The sequence below is a fragment of the Corapipo altera genome, unplaced genomic scaffold (genome assembly GCF_003945725.1).
Source record: "Corapipo altera isolate COAL_440 unplaced genomic scaffold, ASM394572v1 92, whole genome shotgun sequence".
In the NCBI taxonomy this organism is placed as follows: Eukaryota; Metazoa; Chordata; class Aves; order Passeriformes; family Pipridae; genus Corapipo; species Corapipo altera.
Genome location: NW_020884994.1, coordinates 285280 through 312643, shown reverse-complemented (window position 1 = coordinate 312643; position 27364 = coordinate 285280). Strand labels below are relative to the sequence as shown.

Below are 27364 nucleotides of genomic sequence, written 5' to 3'. Positions count from 1 at the left end.
GGAGCGGGGCGGAGGCCGCGAAGGGGCCGCTCCGCGGGCCGGGTGCGGGCGCGGGAGGGGGAGCTGCGCCGGGGAGGGGCCGGGGGCGGGCGGCCCGCTCCGCCCCGCCCCGCCGTGGGGGTCAGGGGTGCATGTGACGGGTGGCCGGGACGGGCCTCTGCGGGGCTGCGGGTCGGGGCTCTGCGCGGGCCCTCCGGGCTGTGCCCGGCCCGCGGGGTCCCAGCAACGCTCCCAGCAGCGAGCGCGTCGCTGTCGCAGGGCGTCCTGCGGTCTCAGACAGCGCATGGTGTGATAGAGCCGCTGTAGGGAGGGACAGGCGGCACCACCCGCAGCGCTCGGGTCTGCGCTTCGCGCTTCCATCGAGAAAATAACACTTGACAAACACTTGAAGCAGAAATTCTCCGGAGTTTTGTTGTTAGGACGTTGTTTCTCTTAAATTAACTTTTACCGAAGGCCTTTACTAAACCTTGACAAATTTTGCTTTAAAAGCATCGTTATTAAAATTCTTCTTAAAATAAGACTCTAGTTACTAGGTCTGAGCAGCCTTCTTACCTGTCAGTATTTGAACGTGCTTACCTACTTAAGTGTACATAAGCTATGCTGGACTACTCTATGAAACACTATGTTAGGGTAGCTTTCCCGTGTATAGGGCACTAAAGGATCCCACCAGCATTTCCTGCTGCAAAGGACGTTAATGCTCATGAAGCTAGTGGTTTGGTTTTTTGTTTGTTTGTTTTTTCCTTTGAGATCACACTTTAACACGTGCTTTGTTGGTTTTTTTTTTTAACTCCTAGAAGTAAAGGTAATAGAACCAGAATTCTGCATCTCGCAGTGTAGGGATTTTTTAACCTATGCAAACTGTGGTGGTTGCAAACGAGGAGTGTCTGCTTGATAATTCTGCATCCTAGAAATTGTATTTCCCATGAATACTTCATTACCTTACCTCTCAGTTTTTCTGTCTAGGTGTGAACACTGTTGAAATAATACTTGAGCCTCCTGCTAACACTTAAGTTCCTAGTTTTGTCAAAAAGCCCCAGTACTCCCTGCTTTCTTAGGCAGAGATCTGCAAAATTCTTTGAAGATAAATTCTTCAGAACAAAGCTCATTTTTGTTAAGTGTTGCTTTGAACTGGATTGCCATAAGTGTTGTTCAGTACAACCCAAACAATCAGATGAGCTATGAATGGCCAACTCCAGTGAGAAATGAGCATGTACAGATTTTATGTTTCAGGTTAGCAAAACATAGGAGCTCTGTAGGAGGAGGATGTGATCAGTGTTGTGTTTTAATGGCACTGATGGGCATCTTGCTAACTTACTGTGCTGAAGTCATCTCCCAGAGATAGTTGTGTGGGTATTGAAGCAGAATTTCAGTTTCTGTGAGGGCTGTGCTGTTCTCTTGCTTAGCATCACACTGGAGGTTCTCAGATTTTTTTCATTGCATGGGGCTGTGGCGTGAGGAAGGCTGAGAGCTCCGTACTGGAGGGGTGAGGGTGCCAGCTGTGTTTTGGCTTACAGGTAGTGGGGAAACCTGGCTAATGTTATAAAGATCTTCAGGCTGCAATGACTTACTAAATAAGTTTTCTTGTAATTCATTCTAAGAAATGTTTATTAAAGCATAATTAAACTATTAAAATGTACTGTGATTGAATAAGCTATAGTATGAAAGAAATGGCTATCATGTACAAAATAAAAGGCCTGACCTTTTGTACATGCCTTTGTGTACAAAAATGTTTGTTAACAAGTGAGGTTTTAATAAATCTCCAGTCTTTAAATGTGAAGTCTTATCTTCCCCCCACTCATGTGTTTATCTTCCTGTTTTGACAAGAACATTCTGGAAGTGTGAGGCATAACTATAGGGATGATGCTTGTTTTCTTGTGGTCAATTTAAACAACAAAAACTAACAAGTGTCCCCCCAAACTTCCTTCACTGTTATTTTTAATGTGGTATAACCTAACTGCTTGACACAGATAGTATACTGGATAGAAGGAGCAGTAACATAAGCAAGAAGAATGACTTTGATGCAGAGTTTATGTGTATGAATTAATTGGTTTCCTGTGCACCTGAACTAAACAAGTTCAGTTCCTGTGTGAAACTGAAAGTTTTCAGCAGGAGGCTGAAAGCAGTATTGGTGTATAATCACTGTGAAGTTGGTCATGGTAGTTTGAGATAGTGTCCTTTTGCCAGAAATTGCCTTTCCCGCTTATTTAAACTGTTACTAAGCATGTTTTGAGTTAACTAGATTGAATTTATAATTAATTGGATGGAGTTATACTTAGATAGTCTGTAGGTGGCAACCTCTGTTAGAGGCATGGTATAAGATACAGGGAATAGTAACATCATGGCTGTTTAACCAGTGATTGTCAGGTTGAGGCCGAGATCAGGTCTCTCTTTTCAAGATGCCATATGCTGTCAGGCTCAGGTCTGTGTTCATTTTTTTTGTTTTCCAGGAAAAAAAATATTTGAGCCATGTGAGTTATGAAACACTGGAAGTACCTGTAGTTTTAACTTCCTACTTGTCATATGAGGGCTTAAAAAGGGGACTAGTCACTTTGTAAATTACTCTCTCGAGATGCAGGAATTCTGGGTGAATGGCTTAAAACATGTTTTATATCATAAAGTATTTATGATCTTCAGGAAAGCATTGTTGGAAGAAGTGTTGAAACAAGGTTGAAGCAAGCCCCTTTCCCGTGTGCACAGTTGGGAGGTGGTGAAGCTAGGTAACCCCTCAGGCACCAGTGGGAATTCTCCTTGCCTATGTAAAGTTGTCCCCAATTTGTATTACTTCTGCTCATTTGGTAAGCATGGTTTTGTGTACACTGTTTTAAATTCATCCATTTCTGCATGTTTTAAAAACAAATACATGTCCCACACATACTAATATATGTAATTCTTTACTTATAATCCACCCTTGAAATCCTTTCCAGTCAACCAGTCTCCCTCTCTTCTGGATATTTGACTGACTTAATGCAGATGAAAAACTTCTGAGTACATGCTGGCGCTCTGGTGGCATGGTCTGTCATAGGCTGGGTCGTGTGGACACACTGTGCATCCAAACGTAGATGTCGCTCCTCTTTTTTTTTTTTAAGGAGCTTTTAATATTTTTTTTTAGAGGAGAACAAAAATGTTAATGAAATAATTGTGAGTTTTATTTGCTGATAAAATTAAATTAAAAATATTAAAAATACTTTTCTTGTCAGCTAAATCTAGCTGATGTTACCTAGAGGGGGAGCTAAACAGTCTTTTTCAGCTATGACTTTCACCCACATATATCTGCTGAACTCAGAGTGCAGATTTAGTATGGTAAGAGATGTAATTTTGCTTGTTGGTGATATTCGTGGAAGAAAAGTCAGTTTAATCTCAGATTTCAGGCCAAGCTTACAAAGCCTTTAGGGAATCTATTGCTATAACTGTGAAAAGAAATATATTTCTTCTGGATACTCTCACACCCTGAAGACCTTAAAATTTTCCACTGTAAATTTCTTTAAGAAAACCTTTTAAATTAAGTTTATGTGACAGGAAATACCTAAAATTGGAACACCCAAACTGATTGTGCATTACATTTGATTTTAGTTCTTTATGAGGACACTAATTCTTAAGCGAAAATAAACCATACAGCTAGTGAATTAAGATGCAGAGTCTTAATTGACATTATCAAAAAGCCTTTGAGCTCTAGTGCTGTGTAGTATTCTCTTTCTTAGGGGTTAGATGTTGCTCCCCACACTGGTGTATGTTTGCGGTGAAGGCAGATACCTTCTGGTGGTAGGCTGTGAATCTCACCAGTCAGAACTCCAGAGGAGGTGTTTCTGCCTGGACACAGAATAGCTTGTCAACCCTTTGTTCAGGTATAGGCAACACTGAGAAAAGTGTTAATCTTTTGGGTATGTGACACTTGAAAGCTACTCTGGGTTCACAAAAAACTGTCCATGAGCATCACCATAAGCCACTGTAGTTTAGAAGGTCCTTGCAATTGTTTCAAATAACTTTTCTGTATTTATGTGTTGCCATAGCCTCTCAGTTCTTTTTGTTGGGTTTTTTTTTTTTTTGTGTACAGAGAAGACAATATATGTGTAAATAACTGATCTTATAAGGCAGTAAAAAGGTGAACACAAAAATACCCCTCTCTGTATATCTTCTTTGTGTGTCTCAGCCTGTGGGTTTTTGAGAAGGGGGATTAAGAATGATGCTGTACCCAAAGCATTTTTGATGTAACTAAACCCCCTCTGCCCTGCACTATTTCAAATTTGAGATCTTACTGAGACTATCTAACAAGCAGACACATAGCTGAGTTTTGCTTTCTGTGATGTTCATAACCTATAGAAACTTGATGTTCGTTAGTGTTTTGATAATTAATACCTGTAAGGGTAGATAAGTATTATTGTAGGCTTCGGGTAGCATTTTGTTTTCCTTCGGTAATTAGGCTGCAGTCAGAGTTGCTTTTAAGTAAACTGAATTGGTTAGAAAGCAATTTGTCAAGTAACAGAACATGTGTGTGAGCATATATATATATGCTGTGTGGCGATGGAAAACTTTCTTTTGCTCACTAATGGCTTAAAAGAAGTGGCATCTGACAGAAACAACGTGAGGCTGCGTTGCATCTCTAAAATTTGCCTTCAAGTTAAGACAGCTTAGTAAAATCATTACTGTCTGAAGAAAAGTTATTAGTTGTTTTTTTTTTCTTAGCTCTAGCTTGCAAATCTTCATAGACTGTCTTGCAACACGTTCATGAGCTGTAGTCTGGAAAGGCTGGGTATACAAGGGACTGCTAGAGGCGTGGTTATGCTTTGAGACTTGTTTTGTAGCATAGTAAATAGCTTGAGGCTTCAGCGTTTTTTAAAAAACCTGTTCTTGAATCATCTTCATATTTGTATTCCAATAGTTAATTGCATCACTCCAACCATGCTGCATTGTCTACCTGGTTATCATTTTGCTTCTGCTCATCGACTTCTGCCCTATCATTTAAAGCCTGAGGCTTGTTTCATTTCTGAACCTAACAGCTGATCATCCTGATGTTCTCTGCTGGGTAGTTGAATTGCTTCTTGTCAGCCTTTTTATTTGAGAGCACTAAATATCAGCTGGCTGGCTAATTGAGAAATTGAAACTGTTTTTAATGAATTGGGCAAAGCCCACTGGAATTGTCTGAGAAGGTAATTGTGCATTTTTCAGTGCACATATTTGGAATCAGTTTGTTAATTCTGAAAGAGAGTCTTTTTAATATAAGAACTGAAGATGCTGCAGTCATGGCTTCCTTTTAAACCAATAAGGTATATGCTATTAAAAAAGTAGCTGGACTGATTTGTAGAGCTTGAATTTGAGGGAAACTGAAAGCATGGAAACTTATGTTGCAGCTTCAAATGACAGTGTGCATTAGAGTGCAATTTTTCTGTTTCTGTCCTGGAGTTCTGACAGCACCGTGAGAAAGCGTGTGGTAGTCTTGTGCAACATGTTGGGTTTGAAGGAAGACATGGCAACAAGCCAAGAAAGTGGAAATAAGCAAACAAGTATTGACATTTTTATATCTTAAGCTACCCTGCAGGGTTATGTGTTCATTACATTTTAAACAATTGTTTTAAAAGTAGAGGAATGGGAAATGGAATAGCACTAGCTCTTCTGAGTCTTTGCTGAAGGTTGTTATTACCATGTCCCCGTACATTCTAGCTGCTATGGTAACCAGTTAACGACAATCAGCAGATGAAGTTTAGACATCGTTATGTACATGAAGTACATTTTTAAAAAGTTATGTAAATTCTTCCATGTACATTTTCCACAATACTGAGGGTTGTACTTTCTTTTGAAACTTAGATCAGCTGCATCCAAAAAGTATTAAATAAAACTTTTGATACAGGTGATTTGCAGCATGTATACAAATTAGTTTAGATAAATCATGCATTGTCCTACAAACTAGTTATTTCTGGCTTATTGTAATATAGCTCCTGAATTTTTTCCAGCAGCATAATAAAATGGCTAATCAGGTGAATGGTAATGCGGTACAGTTAAAAGAAGAGGAAGAACCAATGGATACTTCCAGTGTAACTCACACAGAACACTACAAGACACTGATAGAGGCAGGCCTCCCACAGAAGGTGGCAGAGAGACTTGATGAAATATTTCAGACAGGTATAATATGCATTTCTTGTTTCTGATTGGTTATGAAAGTGAGGGCATACCATTTTCAAATTTTTATAGATTAAGGTTTAAAAATTCATTGTTTTTGATCTGTGTAGCTCTGAATGTTTCGCTACTTTGACTTCCCTAAAGGCAAATTGGGTTTGACATTGACTAATTACTTGACAGATCTTTAGAGCTGTATGTGATATCTTAGTTGCTTTAGGGCACAGAGCACTAGTATCTTAGACGTTTTCAATTGAAGATGTATGTTTGCGCATACTAAACTGTACATTTTTTTTCTTCAATCTGAATCATCATTTTGCTTTTACTTATCTACTGTCAACTGCTCACAGTGGTTCTAAAACACTCAAAGGCTCGATAGGTGACTTAGTGAGGGAAGCAACTAGCTTGTCTTGCCTGGGACTACATTTGAATTGAGTCTGCCTGTGGATTTTTTGTTCTCTCTAGTTCTGAGTGGACAGTTTAATCCATGTTGGTTATTACACTGAAATGTTCAGCTTGACACTAACTGCTTTTTAACAAAGTTGAGGACTAAGCTATCTAGCAAGTCGAGTAATACCTTGCTGGTAGCAAGTGGTCTCTGCAACTTCTAGAGAGGTTTCTTTATATACAGAGGTTTTTCTATTTTGTTTTTATAACTACCCTAATATTTTGTCCTATAACAGAGGTTTTCTTTTCCTTTTTAGAGTGTGTTCTGTCAACAGATTTACAAGAAGCAGTAGAACTGCTCTATGTGCTTATCTTGAATGCCTTGGTGTCAAGATTTCAGTTTTTGTTGAAAAGAGTTAAAATTCCACTGATTAAATGAAGGCAGTTCAAAACCAATACCTTATCAATCCTCAGTGTGATACTCTGGCTCACGTGGGTGATGTCTTTTGGAAGTCATTCACAGTGAGCTTTCATCAAGCCTTTACCAGCTTTTATTGGCTTTAGCGATGCACTTTCCAACTGTGGGTCACAGTGAGGTGCACTTGATGGTCTGAGAGGTGTAAATGCCTGGGCAAAGGAACTTGTGGGGCTCTAACATGTGTTGCAGTTAGGTTGTGTGGTGAGGAGTTCTTAAGGAATTTAAAAGCTTTTTAGCCCAGAACCTGACTAGCAAATATAATTCCACTGCATGAGTAACCTGAAAACATTTATTCACACTTCGTTAATGGCACGGAAGGTGTTTGCATTGTGCAGAGGTTTGTCAGTGAAGCAAACTACTTTTGACACGCAAACCAAATTTGGGATTGAATTTAGGGATTTTTAATCTGTTTAGGACTTCTATAGACGATACAGGTGCCTTCCAATATGCAGGATCACTTCTGAAATGTAGTCCTTGGGCTTGGCACTACTGTGCGTTTTTGAAATCAAGTGGCAGTGAAATAATCTGTGTATTTGGGAGATCAAGCTGTTGCAAAGTGTGTGGAGTTCTTGGTATCTGTCCTAAATTTGGATGTATCATTTGAAAAGTACAAATCTTAAAATCTGTTTCTCACACTCCACAGCTTATGCAAGTGCATTACAAAAGGAAAAAAATAACCTGTAAAGATCCTTAAAAAGAAAAACATTCTTCAGAACTGGTCCAATGTTTCTTGGGGGAGTCTGTACCTGTAAAATTAACATTAGCCTTTTTGGGTACATAGCAGGGCTCAAAATAATACCTTTTTGAATTCTGGCTCTTGGAACTGCATAGAGCAACAAAATGAGTTAAAAAACCCCCCAAACGCTACATGGAGTCCACTGATTCCTGCTTTTTTGACGTTGGAGGAAAGAGTGAGCAAACCGTTTTGCTTCCTAATATTTTGTGGAGTACAGCTTCCTAAGTATTTGATCATCAGTTAGGTAGCTCCCTTTTCCCATACAGTAGGATACCTGTAATGTTGATGGTTCAGCTTATTCTAGAACAGCTCAGTTCGAGAGAAGGACGTGTGGAATTCAAAATGAAAGATAAATAAACAAAATTCAAATTATTAGAAGTGAGCCAAAATTCATTGTTTCAGACCCTGGTATGTAATACTGCTTTATGCAGCAGATTGCATTCCTGAATGTTAGAAAACTGTTTAACACTGGGTATAATCTTGCACATCAGCTAGTGTTTAGGTATATACATTTTAATTTAACTTTTTTTCATTGTTGTACTCATGTTCTTTCATATACTTTTGTAGGAATATGTAATTATATGTATAACTCTGTTGCTATGGAATGTAACTTTTTGACTTTAAAAGCAAACTGCATAGTTCTTAGTTTGTATGAAATTCAATAGAAATCTGTAACTTCTTTATCTTTAACTTTTAGGGTTGGTAGCTTATGTCGATCTTGATGAAAGAGCAATTGATGCTCTTAGGGAATTTAATGAAGAAGGAGCCCTCTCTGTATTACAGCAGTTTAAAGAAAGTGACCTGTCGCATGTACAGGTAAGGTGAGAGCTCCAGGAGTGTGAGCACATAAGTATAAATAGTGTTCTGGCACTACGGGCAGGAGAGCTGTAATTTAGAAATTCATTGATGTTGCTGTATTCTTATATTGCAAACCCAAATCCCAAGTGTGTTAAAAAGTGCCTTAAATGTGTAGGTATTTAAGCGCAAAGCAAAAGCTCCCAGATAATAAAAATGAGTGTGCAATTGAGAAAATGGGTTAAAATGAAGACTTTTTCAATCTGACAAATTTATTCAATTAATTGTTGGATTTTCCTAAAGGATTCTTTTGACATTGGCTTGAAATAGTGACCTCATGGTATGGAGTGTAAGACTCACTGGATTCCCAGGACTTGTCATACACACTATTGAATTGTTTTGTAAATTGTATCTACAGAACAAAAGTGCATTTTTATGTGGAGTTATGAAGACCTACAGGCAAAGAGAGAAACAAGGCAGCAAAGTACAGGAATCAACGAAGGGACCAGATGAAGCAAAGATTAAGGTAACACTTAGAAGATACTGGTTGTTCTGTACTGCCTGATAAATATTATCTGTACACAGACTGGAGAAATTTTGGATGTCCTCAGAAAGCATCAATACCACCTGGATAAGTATATTGACACTTGACTTTGAAGAAATTGTATGTATGATAGAGATTCTAGAGAGAGTGCTTGTTGGCAGTGCAGGTCTTTCTGATCACACAATTGCCAAAATATCAGTATCTACTTAAGAATTGTTTTAGTTGTCCTTTTATATGAAATCTTTTACACACATGCAGTACATTGAGACTGGTCGACCATTTCAACAAGAACAAGGTATTAGTATATTAGGAAAGTCTTCTGTTTTGCTGTGACCTGAGTACAGAGTGGGTGACAAGAATTACCTGGTGCTCTGGAGTTCTTGGGTTGCTACATATAAAATGGAAAATAAGGGAAAAGACAAACAAATTCTTTCCAGTGACCTCATAGTATAAAACAAATGTTGTTGTTTATGATTTTTTTTTAAAACCCACAAAATAACAGGTGTATTTGTAGGTTCTGTCTCCATATATACCTTGTTATCAAGTGTGGCAAGGAGCAGAAAAATGCTTAACTTGGAATGCATTTTTTATTCTGTATATTTTAGCCCACAACCCTCTCCTCTGTAACTAGTCTGACTTTTTTTTTTTTTTTTCCAGGCTTTGCTAGAGAGGACTGGTTACACTTTGGATGTAACTACAGGACAGAGGAAATATGGAGGCCCTCCTCCAGATACCGTATATTCTGGTGTTCAGCCTGGCATTGGAACAGAGGTTGGTATACATAGACTAATCTGATGGTTGTTTTGTATGTTTGTGCAAACTTATAAATAGGAAATAATTGAAAATAAACTGTATTACAGGTTTAATATATTGTAGAGGAAAGCATTCTTCTATGTGTGTCTAAATCAGTCTTTCTTACTCCTCAGTATTCTGCAAAAGACAGGAAAACAGGTTAAAGTGGGGAGAAGCAGGTGGAATATATTATGAAAGGCTGTGCAAAATTTCTTAAAATGTGAAATAGATCATTAAGTTGTTAGACTTCATGGTTCATCCTAATGCTTGTGGTCCATGGGTCAGTAAACGTGACTTAGAGGTATCTGACTTTATTTACAAGAAATTGAATTTAAGCAATGCTAGCTTGCTTTTATGCAGTGTGCTAAAAATGGAAGACTCAAGTATTGTATAAAGATACTCAAATGAAAGTTTTGAAGAGGACAACTGAGATTAATAATAACTATAGATTTGTTGATTTGCTTTTGTTTCAATCTATATGAAAACATCCTTGAGGATTGCATGGATGGATAGTGAAACTACCACACTAAAAAGAGGTTATGTAGCATGGGTGTTTTGATTGTTTTTTTTTTTCTTCAATTCTGGATTTAGAAGGTGACTTAGAGGTTGTTTACGAACTTGGTGGTGTTGCCAGAGTGCTTATGTGCTGTATAAAGTGTCATTTAATTGCACCAGGGCTCCCTGACGCAAGGAAGCATCTCTTTACCGGGAGGTTGGTCAGACACTGAACAGGCTGAGAGCTGGGCAGTGCCCCAGGCCTGTCAGGGCTTAGGAGGCATTTGGACAGTGCCCTTAATAACACACTTTAGCTTGTAGGCAGCCCTCAAGTGGTCAGGCATTGGACTGGCTGACTGTTGTAGGTCCCTTCCAACTCTTTTATTTGTGACTGAAAGTCCTTAACTACTGCTCTGAAGTATCTTGTCCTGTGATGGTTCGGCTCTTTAGGAAGGTGCAGGAAAACCATAAAGTTGACTGTACTTTTATACTATGAAGAGTACGTTTTAATACTTCTAAGTTTCCTGAAGCTAGAACAAGTAATTTGTGGAAACTCCTAGAAGAACAGAAGTGCTTCTGGCGTGAATCAGCATTAGAAGCTGTAATGAACCCCAGCCAACTAGTTATAGAAATGAGACCTCTACTAAATGAATGTATTGCTGCCATTCTGTGGGATTTAAAGGCTACTTACTGACTGACCTAGACATGCGGTTTGTTTTGACGGGCTGAGATGCTGAATACCTTGCTGAAATTGGTGAATTTTATGAAGCTTATTAAATATAAATGTATTAAATTTATTATATTACTGAGATTGTATGGAATTTAGGCTTTAGCTCTTGCTGTTGAGCTCTGAGGCACAGTAATCAACTTAAACAGGATGCTGGATCTGGTGGTAGGCAGAGCATGTTTGCACACAAGTGATGAGATCATTGTGGGTGCTTTTTTCCCCCCACAATGAGGTGGGTGGGGTTTTGTTTTTGGGGATGGGGGTTTTTTCCTTTTTTTTCCCCTTTTGAGAACCACTTCTCTTTTGTTTTCAGCATTTCTGGTTATATAGGAGTGTATATGCTTCTTTTCTAATGTTAGAGATAAAAAATTAAAAAAAGTATCGCTTTGGATTGTGACAGTGCAGTCTTGGGGTCTGAAACTTATTTAAATAACACTGAAGTTCTCATAGCTTGTGCCAGCTCAGATATGTTGATGCCAGAGCTGTCACTGATGTCAGTAATGGCAAACTTTTGATTTTTGAGTATACCCAAATACTATTACTGATTTGAAGAAGCATATTAGGTAGACTTTTCTCCCCCCAACGTGCATCAGGTCTTTCTGCTGTTAATATTTGTACACCAACTAATTTGTCTTTTTAAAATATAAAGTCGAATTTTGTTACATGTTAATTGTAGCTTCAGTTCTCAAGATGTAGGTGAACATTGTGCAGTAAAGCTGTGTTGATTATTGATAAATAATCTTCTGAATGTTCAGCATGTTGAACGTTAACAGACTGGCACAGTGAACACTTGGCTGAAAGGATTGGGTGGGTGAAGCAGTCCCATATATTTTTTCAAGTGGTTGAGCTTCAAGAGCAGCTGGACCTTTTTGGAATGTTTTGGAAGATTCTGTAATAAAGACAAAGTTACAACTGTGCAGAAGTTTTTGAAGAAGAAAATAATGGCAATAGGATTTGATAGTAATATTGAGTGTTCATTTTACTGAAGGACTTGATGCTTCACTGTAAAGCATTTTGCTTATATTGGGGTCGCATGATGCTGATACTTGGAGACCTGTTTGGGGTGTTTATCAATGAGACTGCAAACAGTTACTTGGGTATTTCCTTCTCTCCTTACACTCACTTTGTCATTTGCGTCTGCAAACAAAAAGTGCTTATCCTAAGGGGCTTTTGCCATGCTTCATTTTGCTTAAACACTTACCTATTTCTCAAGCAGGTGGTTTTGTAGTTTATGCTAAACACTTTGAATACTCTCAATCACAGTGTTTTGTGTGTTTTGGAGATTCTTCTATAAACCACCAGATTAGATTTAAGAAAACAGTCCACCTCTTGAATGTCTTTCAATTTATAGATTAGTTTTGCATTCTTTGAGATGCTGAAGCTCTTGTGGTTATTGTCAAGAAGATGCTTAGAAGCATCACGGTAAGGATGATTTCTAAAGGGAATATTCATGTTCCCAGAAGAAAAAGTAACTTAGTGGTGGTGTGAAATAATTATATTGAGTCCTTGAACTGAAAGATAATAGCTGATTCACATAACTTCTCAAGCTCTACTTAGGTCTCCATGCTCTATGCTAATTGTAGTTTATCATTGTTGTAGTTTAATCCCAACTGGCAACCAAGCACCATACAGCTGCTTGCTCACTTTCCCTCACCCTGTGGGAATATCTGTATAACATAAAGAAACATCTAAAGGTTCTGTCTTTCCTTTGGAGGAAAATTTGTGTTCCATGTTTTTCAAATCAAAGTCATGTTCTCCTCATGGGCTTGTTGCATTGGTGCTTACATGGGCATGCTGAGTGTCTTTAATTCTGAAATTCTGCTATGCCTCTAGTGCCAGATATGCCTCGCTGAGTAGGAGAAGGTTGACTCATGCCTTTTTTTTTTTAACTACAAAAAATATTCGAAGTTAAAATAAATAAAATTTTATCTTAATGGGTGTTTGGAATGTTTTCCTTGTATTAGCAAGTCAGAGGTTTTGAGAATTCAGAGGAGAGCGGCAGTCATTAGACATCCTGGGGGGCTGTTTCTAGAGAGACTTCAGCTGAAGAGATTAAACTTCTTAACAAAACTTAACCCATTATTGTAAGGAAAAAAAATCTCAAGAACTCCAGATTTGCTCAAACAAATATTAAACATTCAATTGGTGGAAGCTGAAACAAATACAGACAAGAAACAAGATTACAATATATATTCAAAGTGGATAATGTGCATTAGGCAATTAAAGGGATTTTTGTAGATTTATTCTTCTGTCTCTAACTTTGTAAGGAAGATTAAGTTACAGAGTAATTTGAAAATACTGCAAGAGCAAGGAAGTGCTTGGCCTGCTTTAACATAGGATGCTCAGCTAGATGGTCTGTAAGGTCTTAGTTTTCAACTACCAAAATTAAAACCAAGTAAGAACCGTTTACCTCTTCAGTAGTGGAAACTCATAACCTCTTCAATATAAATAACAAAACGGTGTTTTCTGTATGTAAAACTTTGTACGAGCAAGGGGAGGGTGAGAAGACTTGAGACATACAATAACATTGGCCACTGTGACAACTGTGGTGTTTCTGCTGTGCTGGTTTATGCTGCACTGTTCTTACTTTCCCAGGAACTTTCAAGTATTAAAAATAAGTTTGGATTTCTGAAAATACTTTATTTCAAGTGTCTTCTTCCTTTTTAGGTTTTTGTTGGTAAGATTCCCCGAGACCTTTATGAAGATGAATTGGTACCACTCTTTGAGAAAGCTGGTCCAATTTGGGATCTGCGCCTCATGATGGATCCTCTTTCTGGTCAAAACAGAGGTTATGCTTTCATTACTTTTTGTAGTAAAGATGCAGCACAGGAAGCAGTCAAACTGGTGAGTAACTTACTTTCAAACAGGACAAGACAAAGTAAACAGCAAACATATTGGTAGCCTCTTAGGTAATGAAGTCTTTGAAGTGTTTCCTTAAAGCATCCATTGACAAACTCAATTTTACTCTCTTAAAAATTGCCTCCTGATTTTATTTAGTATATACAGATATTTAGGACTGTTATCTGCTGCAGCCTGCCAGAACACTTGGGTGATTATGGCAAGAGCGTACTTGATTCCAGCTGGAAAATATATTCTCTAAGATTCACTGTGTTTAAGATTCATCACCCTTTACTGTAACGAGCTAATTGGACCTGCCTTGTTTAGCTGTTGCTGCCATAAAGGAGGTCTCTGACTTTGTTCCTTTGGTGGTTCCCAGTGCCCTTTTGTTCTCTCCTGTGGCAGTTGTGCAGTCTGCTCACTGTTTGGAAGTCTGGCTGGCCTGCAGCTGTGTGGCTTGGGAAAGGACACGGAGCAATCCCGAGGGAGTTAAAGGGAGAGACAGCAGTCTGACTGGGGCCTTGCCTCTGCCTGGGAGAAGGAAGTAGAACTAGGCAGATCAATGTGCATCTCCCAAGGTTTTGGATATGGCTGTGGAATACTGTGTGTACTTTGAACCAAAACAGGTGAAATGCTTAATCTCGTTTCCCTTAGCAGAATTCAGCTGATCCTGAGGTAAAATCTAAATACCTTAGTTAAGCTGGTGGGAGCAGGAAAACCTGAAACCTGGAAAAACTTAAAAGCAATTCTGTTGTGCTGTAAGGACTTCAGGAGTCATTGCTTTAAATGTGGCAGCATTTGTTCCTTCAGATATTTGAATGTATTTAGAAATAGTTGCAGTTACGTTATGGACTAGGGATTGCTTGTTCCTGCTTAGGCTGGTTTTTTTCTTTCTAGAACCTGCTTGGATGTTTCCTGAAGGAGACGCACAAAATATGTTTCTGCAAGTAATTGCTTCTGGGTTTCAGTGTTTGGAATCAGTGGATATGAGTTACTGTCATTTATGAAGGAAAAATTGTTTTGAAACTTTTTTCTTCTTTTGACCAAGTTGAAGGTTGCTTTAAATATTCACTGATGGAGGGAGATGAAAGGGGAGACACTAAAGTGGTGGGAGGTGTAGCAAGCGATGTGCCAGTGTTAACACTGTTTTAGTTCCTCTGGAGTATGAAGAAGGTTCCTGAAGGTATTTGTATCAGCTATAGGGCTTTGTCTCAACTAGGGCTAGAATGGCTGAAAACCTGCTTTTATAGAGGTTTTTTATGAGATTTTCAGAAGCGGGCTGATGATCAGACATCCATCCTCTTCTGCTCTGTTTGAAAATTCTACCTAAAACAAAGATGATGTCTATCTTGAATTTTTTTTTTTAAAGATTGAACTCTTGTACCTTGAAAGACCTATTGGGAGTCTTGGTATTCAGGGTAATCCAGCTGTGGATTACAAGCTTGAAGCAGTGGGCTAAGTTTTTTTTAATGGGAAGTTTTAAAACTTGATGGTAAAGTTTTTTTAATCTTAACATGTACAAGGTCAAAAAAATGCCTACTGTTGGGGTTAGGGAGAGAAACAAGGTAAGATGCTGATTTAGACTTTTGATTATCTCTGCAAACATACTCACAGTGTTCAAAGTTATCCAAGGAAAGAGGAAGAACTCTCACAGTATCTGTAATGCCGTGTATTTGCTTATTGGTAACAGCAGCAATGACAGTGACTCCCAGCACAGGAAGTAGTCACCAGTTGTCTAGAAAGATCTTTCAAGTCTGAGATAAACAGTAGGTGGATGAATTTACCCCATGCAGTTTGTATATCTTTTGTGTTTTCTTTCTACATCAGTTGTTTTTTGTAGCTTTCCATTCAGCAGAACTTCTGAAGTTTTGAAAATCCTAAACTTGGCACTGTTCTTCCAAGCGAATGCTGACACAAAACCAGCTCTTCTAGTAATTTTCTTGCAATGCTGATTCAACATGCTATGTATAAAAGAAGCAGATGATGAAGAAAACACCTGATTTTTTGATTTGGGGATATTTTCATGCCTAGTATTGTGGATAAAGCAAATTAATGGCTTTTTCTTTTTTCAGTGTGACAACTACGAAATCCGTCCTGGAAAGCACCTTGGGGTATGCATCTCTGTGGCAAACAACAGGTTATTTGTTGGGTCAATTCCAAAGAACAAGACTAAGGAAAACATATTGGAAGAGTTTGGTAAAGTCACAGGTAAGACTTAATGAGTTTTCCATGTGTTCTCAGAATATCATCCAGTCTCTCCATTTTGTCGGTCTAGTTCTTTGACAGATGTGTTCAGGTATCATTTAAACTCTTTCTAAATTGGATTTCAAGGTTGGTTTTGTTAGAAATGTTGTGTATGAAATATATCTTATGGTGGAATGTAAAGGGAATTGTGTTTGTTTAACTGATGGTTAAGTGAATGATGTTGTGAGTTTACAGTTTGCGATGGAAATGGCACAAATGAACTCAGAAAAAATGAAGGTCTTGACTCTGTTACCTGTTCTTCAGCAGCTTCCTGTAACTGGATCTACAGGAGGTTTTGCTGTCAACACTGAGAAGTTTTTTGGGGAACCTGAAACAAATGCGTTGCTGAGCAGTGATGGGGAGGAGGGAATACTGAATTGGTTTAGAGGGACTATGACAGCCTAACTTTGTCCCAGTTTTTCAGCATTGTTCCCCAGTATGTGCAGCAAGTAGGAAGAAATCAGCTCATCACTGGAAGGGTGCTTCTGCTTTAGATAAAAGATTGAGTCATTTGCTCTTGCTCCAATAGGAGAGTTTTAACCTCCTGCTTCTTTTTTAGGATTGCAATTTATTAGTACTTCAGGGAAGTGGTGAAAACAGAAGGTGAATATTCATTTACTTCTTTCTCCTCTTTTTGGAGAGATGTGGAAGAAATTCCTTCCAGGTCCCCCAGGAGGCAGGGGAGAGGCCATGTGTTAGTGCTGGCTACTTTTCAAAGATGTAAAAATGGTAAAACAAAGTACAGAAAACTTACACTGTATGAACTGCTTAGGTTGATGTTTTGCAGGGCCTAATTGTGAGGTTTGTTCTGGAGAACTTCACCTGCTAGGTGACCTGTTTCTGGGTAAATTGGATGGATTTCTCTTATTCATTTTGCTTTTCTTGTGTTTTCAGGTGTTAAAATCAAATTAATTACAAAACACAAAAGAAGGCATTTTTGGGTAGACTAGACTTTTCTCTTTCCTTTCAAAGCTCAATACTAAAGACCTGTTTTTCAGAGGGTTTGGTGGATGTAATCTTGTATCATCAACCTGATGATAAAAAGAAGAATCGAGGATTCTGCTTCTTGGAATATGAGGATCACAAGTCAGCAGCACAAGCTCGCCGACGCCTGATGAGTGGGAAAGTAAAAGTCTGGGGAAATGTTGTGACAGTGGAATGGGCTGATCCAGTAGAGGAACCTGATCCAGAAGTCATGGCAAAGGTCAGTAAAGATTCCACTGGATGCTCTGGTGTTTTGGGAGGATTATTTCTTTATGCCACAGTGATGAAGATTTGTTCCAGCTGAGCAATGTGAGATTTGAGGCACAAAAAGTAATGAGGGCATTTTCACAGTAAGCTGAGCAAATGGCACAACCTGAGCACTGTGGCTGAGTTGCCATGGGAAGACATTTGAAAACCTGCTGTTAACATCTAAACTAGTAGTGTACAGGGTTATCCTGCTGGATTGACACATCAGGCTGTGCATTATCTGCTCTGGCTTTAACGAATGCCAGGTGGGTACTGCATAAAACTGTTTTTCAGAATGACAAGAAGGTGAAGTTCAGTGTGGGAAATTATGTGCTTCTTATCCTAGTGTTTTGGAGTAACTCTTTACTGTCCTTGAGGTCTATTACTAAAATTTTACTGGGAGTTGTAGCATCCCAGAAGCAGAAAATCAAAGTGGGATATTCTTCTGGTCATGGAAGGAATTGTGGAAGGAGAGAAGTTGTAGAAACTTCATACAGGTAACTACAAGGCACTTTTTAAAAAGAGTTACAGAGTTAATACTCAAATTTCTTAATGCAACAAGGAAGGGAATAATATCTTGCTAGTTGGTAGTTTCCTTTGAGGTTTGACTTTTAAAGATTACAGCTTTTGTTCTCATTTTTTCACCAGGTAAAAGTTTTATTTGTAAGAAACTTGGCCACTACTGTGACAGAAGAAATTCTTGAGAAATCCTTTTCTGAATTTGGAAAACTGGAAAGAGTAAAGAAGTTGAAGGATTATGCTTTTGTTCATTTTGAGGACAGAGGTGCAGCAGTGAAGGTGGGTTGATAATTCTTTCCTAGCTGAGTTGATGTGAGCAGTTTCTTTTGTACAAGTGGTTTTTAAGAAATTTCTTTACAGTAATTACCTCAATAAGACAAACTGTAGAGCCCAGTTAATAAAGTTCCCATTGTGAGAATTTTAACGCTAATAATTTTGTTCCTGTGATTTCAGTAGCTTAGGAGGATGTGAAACTTGAAAGGACAAAACTGTAGCAAGTTAACAAGTAGACTGGAAAAGAGGTGTAGAGCAATGCAGGAGAGTCTAGAGAAGAGGAAAATAAAAAGATCAACCTAGACAATTTTTCTGAGGAAACACTGGCAGAAGGTATCAGTTGTCTCTCGAAGACCTCTATTTAAAGGCTGTGTGTAGCTTTGGAGTGACACAAGTATCAAATAAAAATTGCAAGGTAATGAAAAAATGCCTTATGAAGTGGAGGAGAATGGTGCTGGCAACTCCCATAATGCATTACCTCTTTTTAACTCTACGTGCCTGAGAGGATTTCTTAATGACTTGTTAAATACTGAAGGTCATTACTGTAAACTTCAAGGTTCTCTTCCTTTGTGTTCACAAACTGTTGAGAAGGTTATTTGTATCTGGTGTTTGTACTTCAGTGTACTGAAGTCAATAGAAACTACTCCATCTGGTTTTTAAATCCATGGTTTATGGGGGGAAGAAGGAAGGAAGTGTGTTTTGCACCTGGGAGTTGTGAAGCAGGTATATTGTATGTGATGTATGTGGCTGCATGGACAGTTCAAAGGCTCTGTACTTGACCTTGTTAATAATTTTATAACCATTTAATTGCTTACAGTTTTCCTACCCATGAGATTAGGCTTTAGAGTTTGGCTTTAGGATGAATGTCACTTGTATTTAACAAGGTTGAGGTTGGCTTGAATAGGTTTAGACCATGTCCAAGTGAGGACAAGAAATTGTTGACAGAATGGGTAAGTCAGCAACACCTCTGGACATGGTTTTTTGTAGTGTGTCTATAAACACTCTCCAGCCCCTTCCCACTACACCTTCCTGCTAATAGATTTCAGCAACCAGAAACTTGTAGCAGATGAGAAAAGACAGATCAAATACATCGCTAATGCTCATCTGCTCTGAGACAAGCTGAAAACTACCACACCTGCTCTATGTGACTGCATCATGGCCACTAAATTGGTTTATGAATTTTGTGAGATATTTTTGTGTGTACGGGTGTGGTTTGTTTTTTAATGAGCTGTTAAGATATTTATGTGTGGAATGCATGGAATTGGCTTATTGGTTCCACTGTCTACTGATTTTTACCTTCTTGGAAATAAATTGCCATAATTTCTAATGTTTTTGAGGCACGTAGCTGTAAAGACCTATAAAGTCTTCATTAATGTAAATATGAATACGCAGAAACGTTTAATGCAAAGCAGATAACTCCAGGTGAAGAATTGGAGGGTGTAGTCCTAATTGTACTTTGTCTCTATGTATTAAGTTCTCTTTGTGGGTGCATTTGATAGTTAAAAATTGCACATTTAATATTCTGGAGGATTTGTGGCTCGCATGATGAGATCACCAAGTTTCAGTAATTTTTTTTCCCTGCCTCAAGTGTGTGTCCTCTCAGAAATACTTGATTTTTCTCAGAGGCACTTCACTCACATTCAGCTAGCTGGGAATCCCAAATGCAACAATCCTTTCTCTTGCATGCATGTACTCTAACAGGCTTTCAAGTACAGTGAATGCCTCAGTGTGAGTAGTGAGAACTTGGGTATTTTGAGGCTTTTAGAGGATATAGGAACATAATGGTGTTACGTCTGACCTTTCTAAAATTATGTTTAATATGTTTTAATCCCATTTTTTTACCTTAAGAAGAGAGAGCATTTTTAAAAAAATGCTGCTTCACTGTAATTGAGACATAAGAGTGATGTGTAGCATTCTGTTTGTGCAGCACAGAAGCAAAGCACATGGCAACAGCTCAACTTGGAGAAGCCCAGCCCTCTGGTTTCAGTAAGTTTTAGTTTCATTTTGAGTGGAAACAAATTTTTAGTTATTTCTCTTCTATTTTTGTACAGGCTATGAATGAAATGAATGGGAAAGAAATAGAAGGAGAAGAAATTGAAATAGTGTTAGCAAAGCCACCGGATAAGAAAAGGAAAGAACGTCAGGCTGCCAGACAGGCCTCCCGGAGCACTGCGTGAGTGTCACCCTGGCACTGTGGTAACACTGCAGAGTGAAGTTCTGCTATAAAACATGGGCTGGTTTAGAGTGATTTGACTTAACTTTTCTCTGTGTTGTGTCTTATTAATCAAAAAGGGCAGATGTATACTTTATTTTGGGAGGCTTTTGGGGATAAATAATTATGTGTTTCTTTTTCTTACTAGGTACGAAGACTATTATTACTACCCTCCGCCTCGCATGCCACCTCCTATTAGAGGCAGAGGCCGTGGAGGGAGAGGTGGATATGGCTATCCCCCAGATTACTATGGCTATGAAGATTATTACGATGATTACTATGGTTATGACTATCATGACTACCGTGGTGGCTATGAAGATCCCTATTACGGCTATGATGATGGCTATGCTATAAGAGGAAGAGGAGGAGGAGGAAGGGGTGGGAGAGGTGCCCCTCCACCACCTAGGGGGCGGGGAGCACCACCACCAAGAGGTAGAGCTGGCTACTCACAGAGGGGGGCACCCATGGGACCGCCGAGAGGAGCCAGGGGGGGGAGAGGGGGTCCCGCACAGCAGCAGAGAGGACGCGGTGCTCGTGGAGCCAGGGGCAACCGTGGGGGCAACGTAGGAGGCAAGAGAAAGGCAGACGGGTACAACCAACCCGATTCCAAGCGCCGTCAGACCAACAACCAGCAGAACTGGGGCTCCCAACCCATCGCTCAGCAGCCGCTCCAGCAAGGTGGTGACTATGCCGGTAACTATGGTTACAATAATGACAACCAGGAATTTTATCAGGATACTTATGGGCAACAGTGGAAGTAGACAAGTGAGGAGGGATTGAGAATATTGGAAACATAGAATTGGCTATAGCTCTACATCCTTAAAAACAAAATTGGCTTAATGTTTCATCCTTAAGTAGCGATTGGCTGCCATTTGTATTGGGCTGAAGAATCACTCTATTGTGTATATACTCGAGTCTCTTAGTTTTCTTTTTTCATAAACGCACTTGGACATTACTGGGCTTGCAGAATTCCTGAACTCCATATGGGATTTCAGTGCTTTTATCATTTTAGGCTTCATTTTAGCAGTTTAAAAGCAGGAATGGCACACTGTTCAATCATGATTTTGCAGAACCTCTGGTTTTGGACAGTTTTGTTTTTGTTTTTTGGTTTTTTTTTTTCTTTTTTGTTTTTTTTTTTGGATTTGGGATAGACTACATAGGAGTATGCTGTACATAAAAGTAAAAACTAGTGCTTTGTCTTAGTAGTTTTAAGAAATTACAACAAATTAAGTTTTCTTGTATTGAAAATAACATGATTGTATGTTTTGCATTCCTAGAAGTAGGTTAACTGTGTTTTTAAATTGTTATAACTTCACACCTTTTTGAAAATCTGCCCTACAAAATTTGTTTGGCTTAAAACGTCAAAGCCGTGGCAATTTGTTCCTTGATGTGATTGTATTTCCAATTTCTTGTTCATGTAAGATTTCAATAAAACTCAAAAATCTATTCAAAACATTACCTATTTCAAATTCAATTGTGTCCTAAAACATTATTTCATTGGTAATTCTTGTGAAAAACATTGTTTTCAAAGTATAACTGCCTATGTGAGTGATCAAATTCATGCAAAATTTCCTGTGCTTTCCAACATGTAGCACTGTGGACATCAGACTGAAAACTAGGAGAAAATGCAGACAGCCCAAAAGGCACTCTTTGTTTAATTGCTGTTCAGTAATTTACCAGCATCTAATTTTAAAACTTTTTTTCCTTTTTGAAAGTGTTGAATTGTATCTAAGCATTCACAGAGATCTAATTTAAATCTAGTCTTCTAATGTAACGTGGAGAAGGAAGCAGAGCCTACAATGGTGTTAATTTTGTTCCTTTGATTATGTCCTGTGGAGTCCCTGTGGAGGCTGTTCTGGTAGGATTCAGCCTTACTGTATTATTCAGCGTATAAACACACAGGGAAATGATTTTGATCTCAAGCATCTTAGTCTAATTTAAAATAATCTTTGACTAGGAATGAGAATTACAACTTGGGTGCTATGGCACAGTAAACTAACTTCTTGCTATGGATAACACAAAAATACTCTTCAGATTCTGCTTATTTCTGTCTTGACATTTTAATTTGATGTTCTGCCATGATGAACAATTTGCCTTAGAATTCTCCTGCCTTCTAATAAAGGCTGTTTAAAAAAAAAAAGTATCTTTTGGGGGCATTGCTAGCTACATTATATTGCGTTGCTTTGACCCTTGTCTTGGACATTCCCAGATGTCAATTTTAACTGGCAAGTCATGACATTACTCTTGTGTTGCATCTGAGCCATTCTGTACCCCAATGAAGAACATTTGCTTCTCAAGAAAAGAGAGAAACAAACGGATTTGTACTTTCTCTAAAGAAAACTATTGCTGGACCTCTAAATATCCAAATCCAATACATTGCTCGTACTTGATTTACAGCATTCCAAACACAGACTATTGAGGAAGTTAAACTTCAGTGGTCATACTCCTCCCTTTGTCTTCTATTCCTGTCTGGTGTCTCAAGTGTGTTAGGTCAGAGTGTACTCAGTAAGATGAGCCTCCCCACACCGCTGTGGATCTGGAATGGGATTGCAGGGTTTGAGTTCTGACCTGAGTCAAAGATGTCTATCTGCTTCTCAAAAAAGGGTTTGCCCCTGTGTCAGGCTCTTCCAGTTAATAGAATTGGTCATAAAGAACTCAAAAGTACTTTTAAAAAATCAGTATCTAGTATGTTGTTGGGGTTTTCTCGTTTGTTTGTTTTTTGAGGGCCAAATCCTGTTCTCTCTGTTCCCTACCTGAGCAGTGAACTCAGAGTGCTATTGCCTGGACTTCAGGCATTAGCTTGTTATAAGGATCTGGCTTACAATTTTGTTTTAACACAGAGTTTTGCTGCCCTATCAGTATGACTTTCTGGTAGTTAAACAACTGTTGTGCTGAGTAGAACCCTGTAGTCCCAATAAGTACTGGCTTTTCAGCATTCATTATAAAGGGAATCTAGTACAAGGGAGCTTAATTGGAATCATGTTTAAATTGCTCTCCAGCCTGGAAGAAGGGTAGTGTTCCTGTACTGCACATGTTAGTCCAGCAGAGGTGAGATGCCAGTACATGGTGTGGGGGGAGTGGGGAGGAAGCAACGGACTTCAGTTTTAGTGCTTACAAAACAACTGAAAAACAAAAATGTAAAATTGTCTTCCTGGAGAACTGTAAAGCTGCATCTTGTATTTACTTCTTGTATAATGGCCCAGATCACCATTTATACTAATAGTTTTGTTAAATATGAGTAGTGAGCTATACATTTTATAGTTGAAAATTATAAGAATTAAAGTCAGTAAAAGTTTATATTTAGAAGATTCACCAAATTCTTTGATTTTCATGGTTTATGGCTATTCAAATTCACCATTTAAATTTGCAGCAGTACTTTAATGAATCCTTAGAGATAGTGTGCGCTACAGCTTACTCAAGTAGTGGTGTGTACTGAAGTTCAAGAACTTAATGAAATTATTGAAAAAAATTACGGAGCAAAGATACTGTAGCACAGTGGAAAACTACCATGCCTGACTCCAGGGAAGAATTTCTCAGCACAATTTTGATATATAGTAAGAAAAAAAAAAATTAAATTTGCTCTTTTGCATCTGTTGTGATTGTTTCTTCAGTATATCTTAACAAAAAGCCTTTATAATATGTTGAAAATGGATTTCAACTTGCACACCAATATTCGGCTTTTATGAGTGTCCTGCTGGCATTGGAGGAGGAACCATGAAATGGGATTTTAATAATCATTTGATCACTCATTTATAGCAGTTGTTTAAATGTCTGTATTGATAAGGTGTTTGACTTAAGAAGTAGGTTATCAGATTCCTAGCAGTTCCAAAAGTTGAGCAAAGTATTTTTATAGCTATTGTGTTATTATAGACTTAATTTCACTTTATTAACAAAATCAGTTTACTAAATTCATCTTATGATTTTACTAATTAAAGGTTTAATTTTTTTTAGCAATTGTTTATTTTCAGGTCTCAGCTTCTGTAGTGTGATTATTAAAGAATGACAACTGCATTGCTTAAACCTTTCCAAAATAAACTCGAAGTAGAAGATCACCGCATGATTTTGGTGACTCTGTATAAAAACCTGACCACTTTTTACCCCCTCTGTAATTTGGACATGAAGCCCATTTCTGTATTTTGAACTACACAGAAAAAAAATACAGATGGCACTCTTATTATAAGGCTAGCAGGGAAGTAAGTTTGAGGTATTGAGCAAAAAGTCTTAAACCTCTCAGACATGTAGACCCTCCTGCAGATGTATGTAATTTTCAGCAAGTCTTATTTGTTATCCAGAATACTGGTGGCCCATCCATAGAACAGCAAGGACCTGTCCTACAAATCTGTCATCAACAATCTTTGATCATGCATGACTTGAGGTGGAGTGTGTGTGATTAAAGATTGCTTGTACAATGGAGGTTGTTCAGTGGAATTGTGACATTCACGTGAACAACGTGAGTAGCTCAGAGCCTTATAGATATACCCAGTTGTGTTCTGAGTTTTTTCTAAAAAAACAACAAAAATAAATTAGAGCTTCTGTTAACTTAGAATTTGAATGAAGCTGTTGTAGTCTGTTTGCTTAAATTGTCTTTTGAAACCCAGAGGGGTTATGTTGAGTGTATATTAACTGATAAAATGTGGAGGGGGGGGGGAAATTGTTTGTGTTAAAGGGAAACCTTACACTTTTGGTCTCATTGAAACAAAATAGTCAAGGTGGATCTGTGATACTTGGTTATTGATCACGAACTTCTGAAATTTTAGAACAGGAGAATATCTCTGAAGACATGTTTTAACAACTTAGAGGTTACCAGAAGCTCTGAAAGACAGACAGTTCAGAATATATTGCATCACATTTTCTGATGTCCAGAAATCTGCAAGTGTCAATTTTGTATTTTAACTCCTTCCTTTTACCTGACTATCAGGGAAGCGTGATTGAGGCTGACCTGACATGTCATGATGTCGACTTGCTAGGTGGGGTTCGCAGGGGACATTAACCTTGGAGTTATCGGTAAGACAACTTTCTTTCTCATTTCCTTCAGTAAGATGAAAGGGCTGGGGTGGGAGGGGGGAGGAGATGAGCTCCACAGACTTGAGCACTGGAATAGATTTCAAAATCTGCCATTACCGTGGAGAGATTCTAAGTGTTTAAGGTAAAGGTTAAGTTTAAATTTGTCCATGTTCAAGAAAGGCATGGCATAGGTTCTTCCAATTGAAATTAATTTGAAAATAAAGATGACTTGCACTTCAGAAGAAAGCTGGATGGTATTTTAGGGATGCTGGAAGCATAAAACAATTTGAACTTTTAAATTTTTCTTCTGTAATTAAATCCAGATTTGGGTTGGATTTTTTTTATCCCAAGCATGCAAAAGCAAAGAACTTGCAGCACACTTCTTCAAAGCCTAAGAATTCTGTTAAGAAATGTGTCCAGGAAAATAATGTGTCTCTGGAAAATAATAAAATTTCATCTTGGAAATAACAACAAAACATTTTGAATAATTTGAATCATTTATGTATTGAATGTGATAATGCTTAGAAGGCACTAATTGAGAGAAAATTGCTTTTGAACGAAGGGACACTTGTAGTTGATCCCACTATAAAATCCCACTGGATTTTAGTAATCATCTTTGCTTTTGGGGAGGGCATGATATGTTGATTCTAGACAAACAAGTAGCAAAAGCTGAAGAAAGATTTGCAAATCAAACTTAAAATACTTGGACATGTTGAATCCTTCATGGCACCTGCTCATCCTGTGCCTTTCCTCAGCCAGCAGACTTTTCTTTTCCTGATTGTACATTCATACAGTACTTGGAAAGGAGCAGATGAATCGGAAAAGCTTACTAGGCTAGAGGAGCATTCCAGGGTCAGTCACGGTTTATCGTGGGACTGAATAGCATGCCAGTTCTGACACCAGCTGCAGAAGAAATGTACCTGGTGAGTACAGGTATTTTGTAAGGATTTTTCAGATATGAAGTATTTGTTTAATTCCAGATAAACTTTGCTCGGGCTACCACAATCACACAAGGTCATCAACGCATCTTCACTTGAAAGATCTTAAACAGAAAAAAGAGGATTTCTTTTAACTCTGGATTCTCCAGTCTGCCATGGAGCTACTGACAGTGAGTGTAGTTGCACATGCTCAGGCAGCCTGTCTCTGGAAAAGGAAGCAGATGGCAAAATCATTACAGGAGAAAAAAAACCTCTGAGTGGATTGGCTTTTTCACATGTGGAATTTGGAGATAAATGGAGTGGGCCATGCTCCTTTCATAAAACAAACATTCTTCGCTTATCGGTGAAGTTTATGAATTTAAAACACAATATATTTTTATCTGATTATAAGCTGCCAAAGTGCATTACATGCCAAAAAAAAAAAAAAAGGAATGAAAAGCACACCAAACTAGTCCTACCCTCCTTGCTTCAGGCACAGTTTCACTTTTTTCCTTCCTTAGCACCAGTGAATGTGCAGTCTTCTCATTGGATTTTCCTGTTGAACTTTCTGCAGACCTTGTGTAAGTGTAGAATACACAGTTTTATCTCTCTGTGTTTAAACCTGTGAGAGGTGGTTGTATTTCTGTTTTAATTCAAGGAATGAGCGTCCATTGCCTCAGCACCTGTTCACCTGACAGTATTCTTTCTGCCATACCTTCAGGCATTTCAAATTTGGTGTGCAGAAGGTTCATTCACAACTGGGATTTCAGAGGGGATGTGGTGTAAGCATTAATTTCATGATAGGAAAGGAAATCTAATTCTGGAGAGCATTCAGCTGTTTTAGCAATGGAAGCTCCTTTGTGTTCTGAAGTTCCCTGCTGTACTGCTTTAACTGCTACAGAGAAAGGGAAGTGAAATGCTGCACAGGCTAGAAGTCCTGTGGTTAAAAGTAGTTCAAGTGCCTAATGGAAGATGGTATTGTAACAGGTGTACTCAGGAGACTGAATGCATGTTGCACAGGCAGCAATTTGACGTGTCTAATACTCTTTTTTGCACAGTTCCTGG

At 38.5% G+C, this 27364-nt stretch overlaps 1 protein-coding gene and 1 long non-coding RNA gene across 2 annotated transcripts; both read left to right on the top strand.

Annotated features, from left to right (window-relative positions):
• The first annotated feature begins 5946 nt into the window (after positions 1-5946).
• Positions 5947-21199, top strand: HNRNPR (heterogeneous nuclear ribonucleoprotein R). Its single transcript, XM_027666494.1, has 10 exons — positions 5947-6114; positions 8407-8525; positions 8923-9030; positions 9706-9819; positions 13730-13906; positions 15973-16108; positions 17143-17348; positions 18023-18172; positions 20218-20339; positions 20527-21199. Exons 1-10 carry the CDS (start codon positions 5958-5960, stop codon positions 21137-21139), a joined length of 1902 nt encoding a protein of 633 aa, XP_027522295.1. The 5' UTR covers positions 5947-5957; the 3' UTR covers positions 21140-21199.
• A 301-nt stretch (positions 21200-21500) lies between these two features.
• On the top strand, positions 21501-26731 carry LOC113958341. The gene is made up of 2 exons (XR_003531490.1): positions 21501-25382; positions 26138-26731. It is a non-coding gene; the product is annotated as an uncharacterized LOC113958341 (long non-coding RNA).
• The last annotated feature ends 633 nt before the right edge of the window (positions 26732-27364 follow it).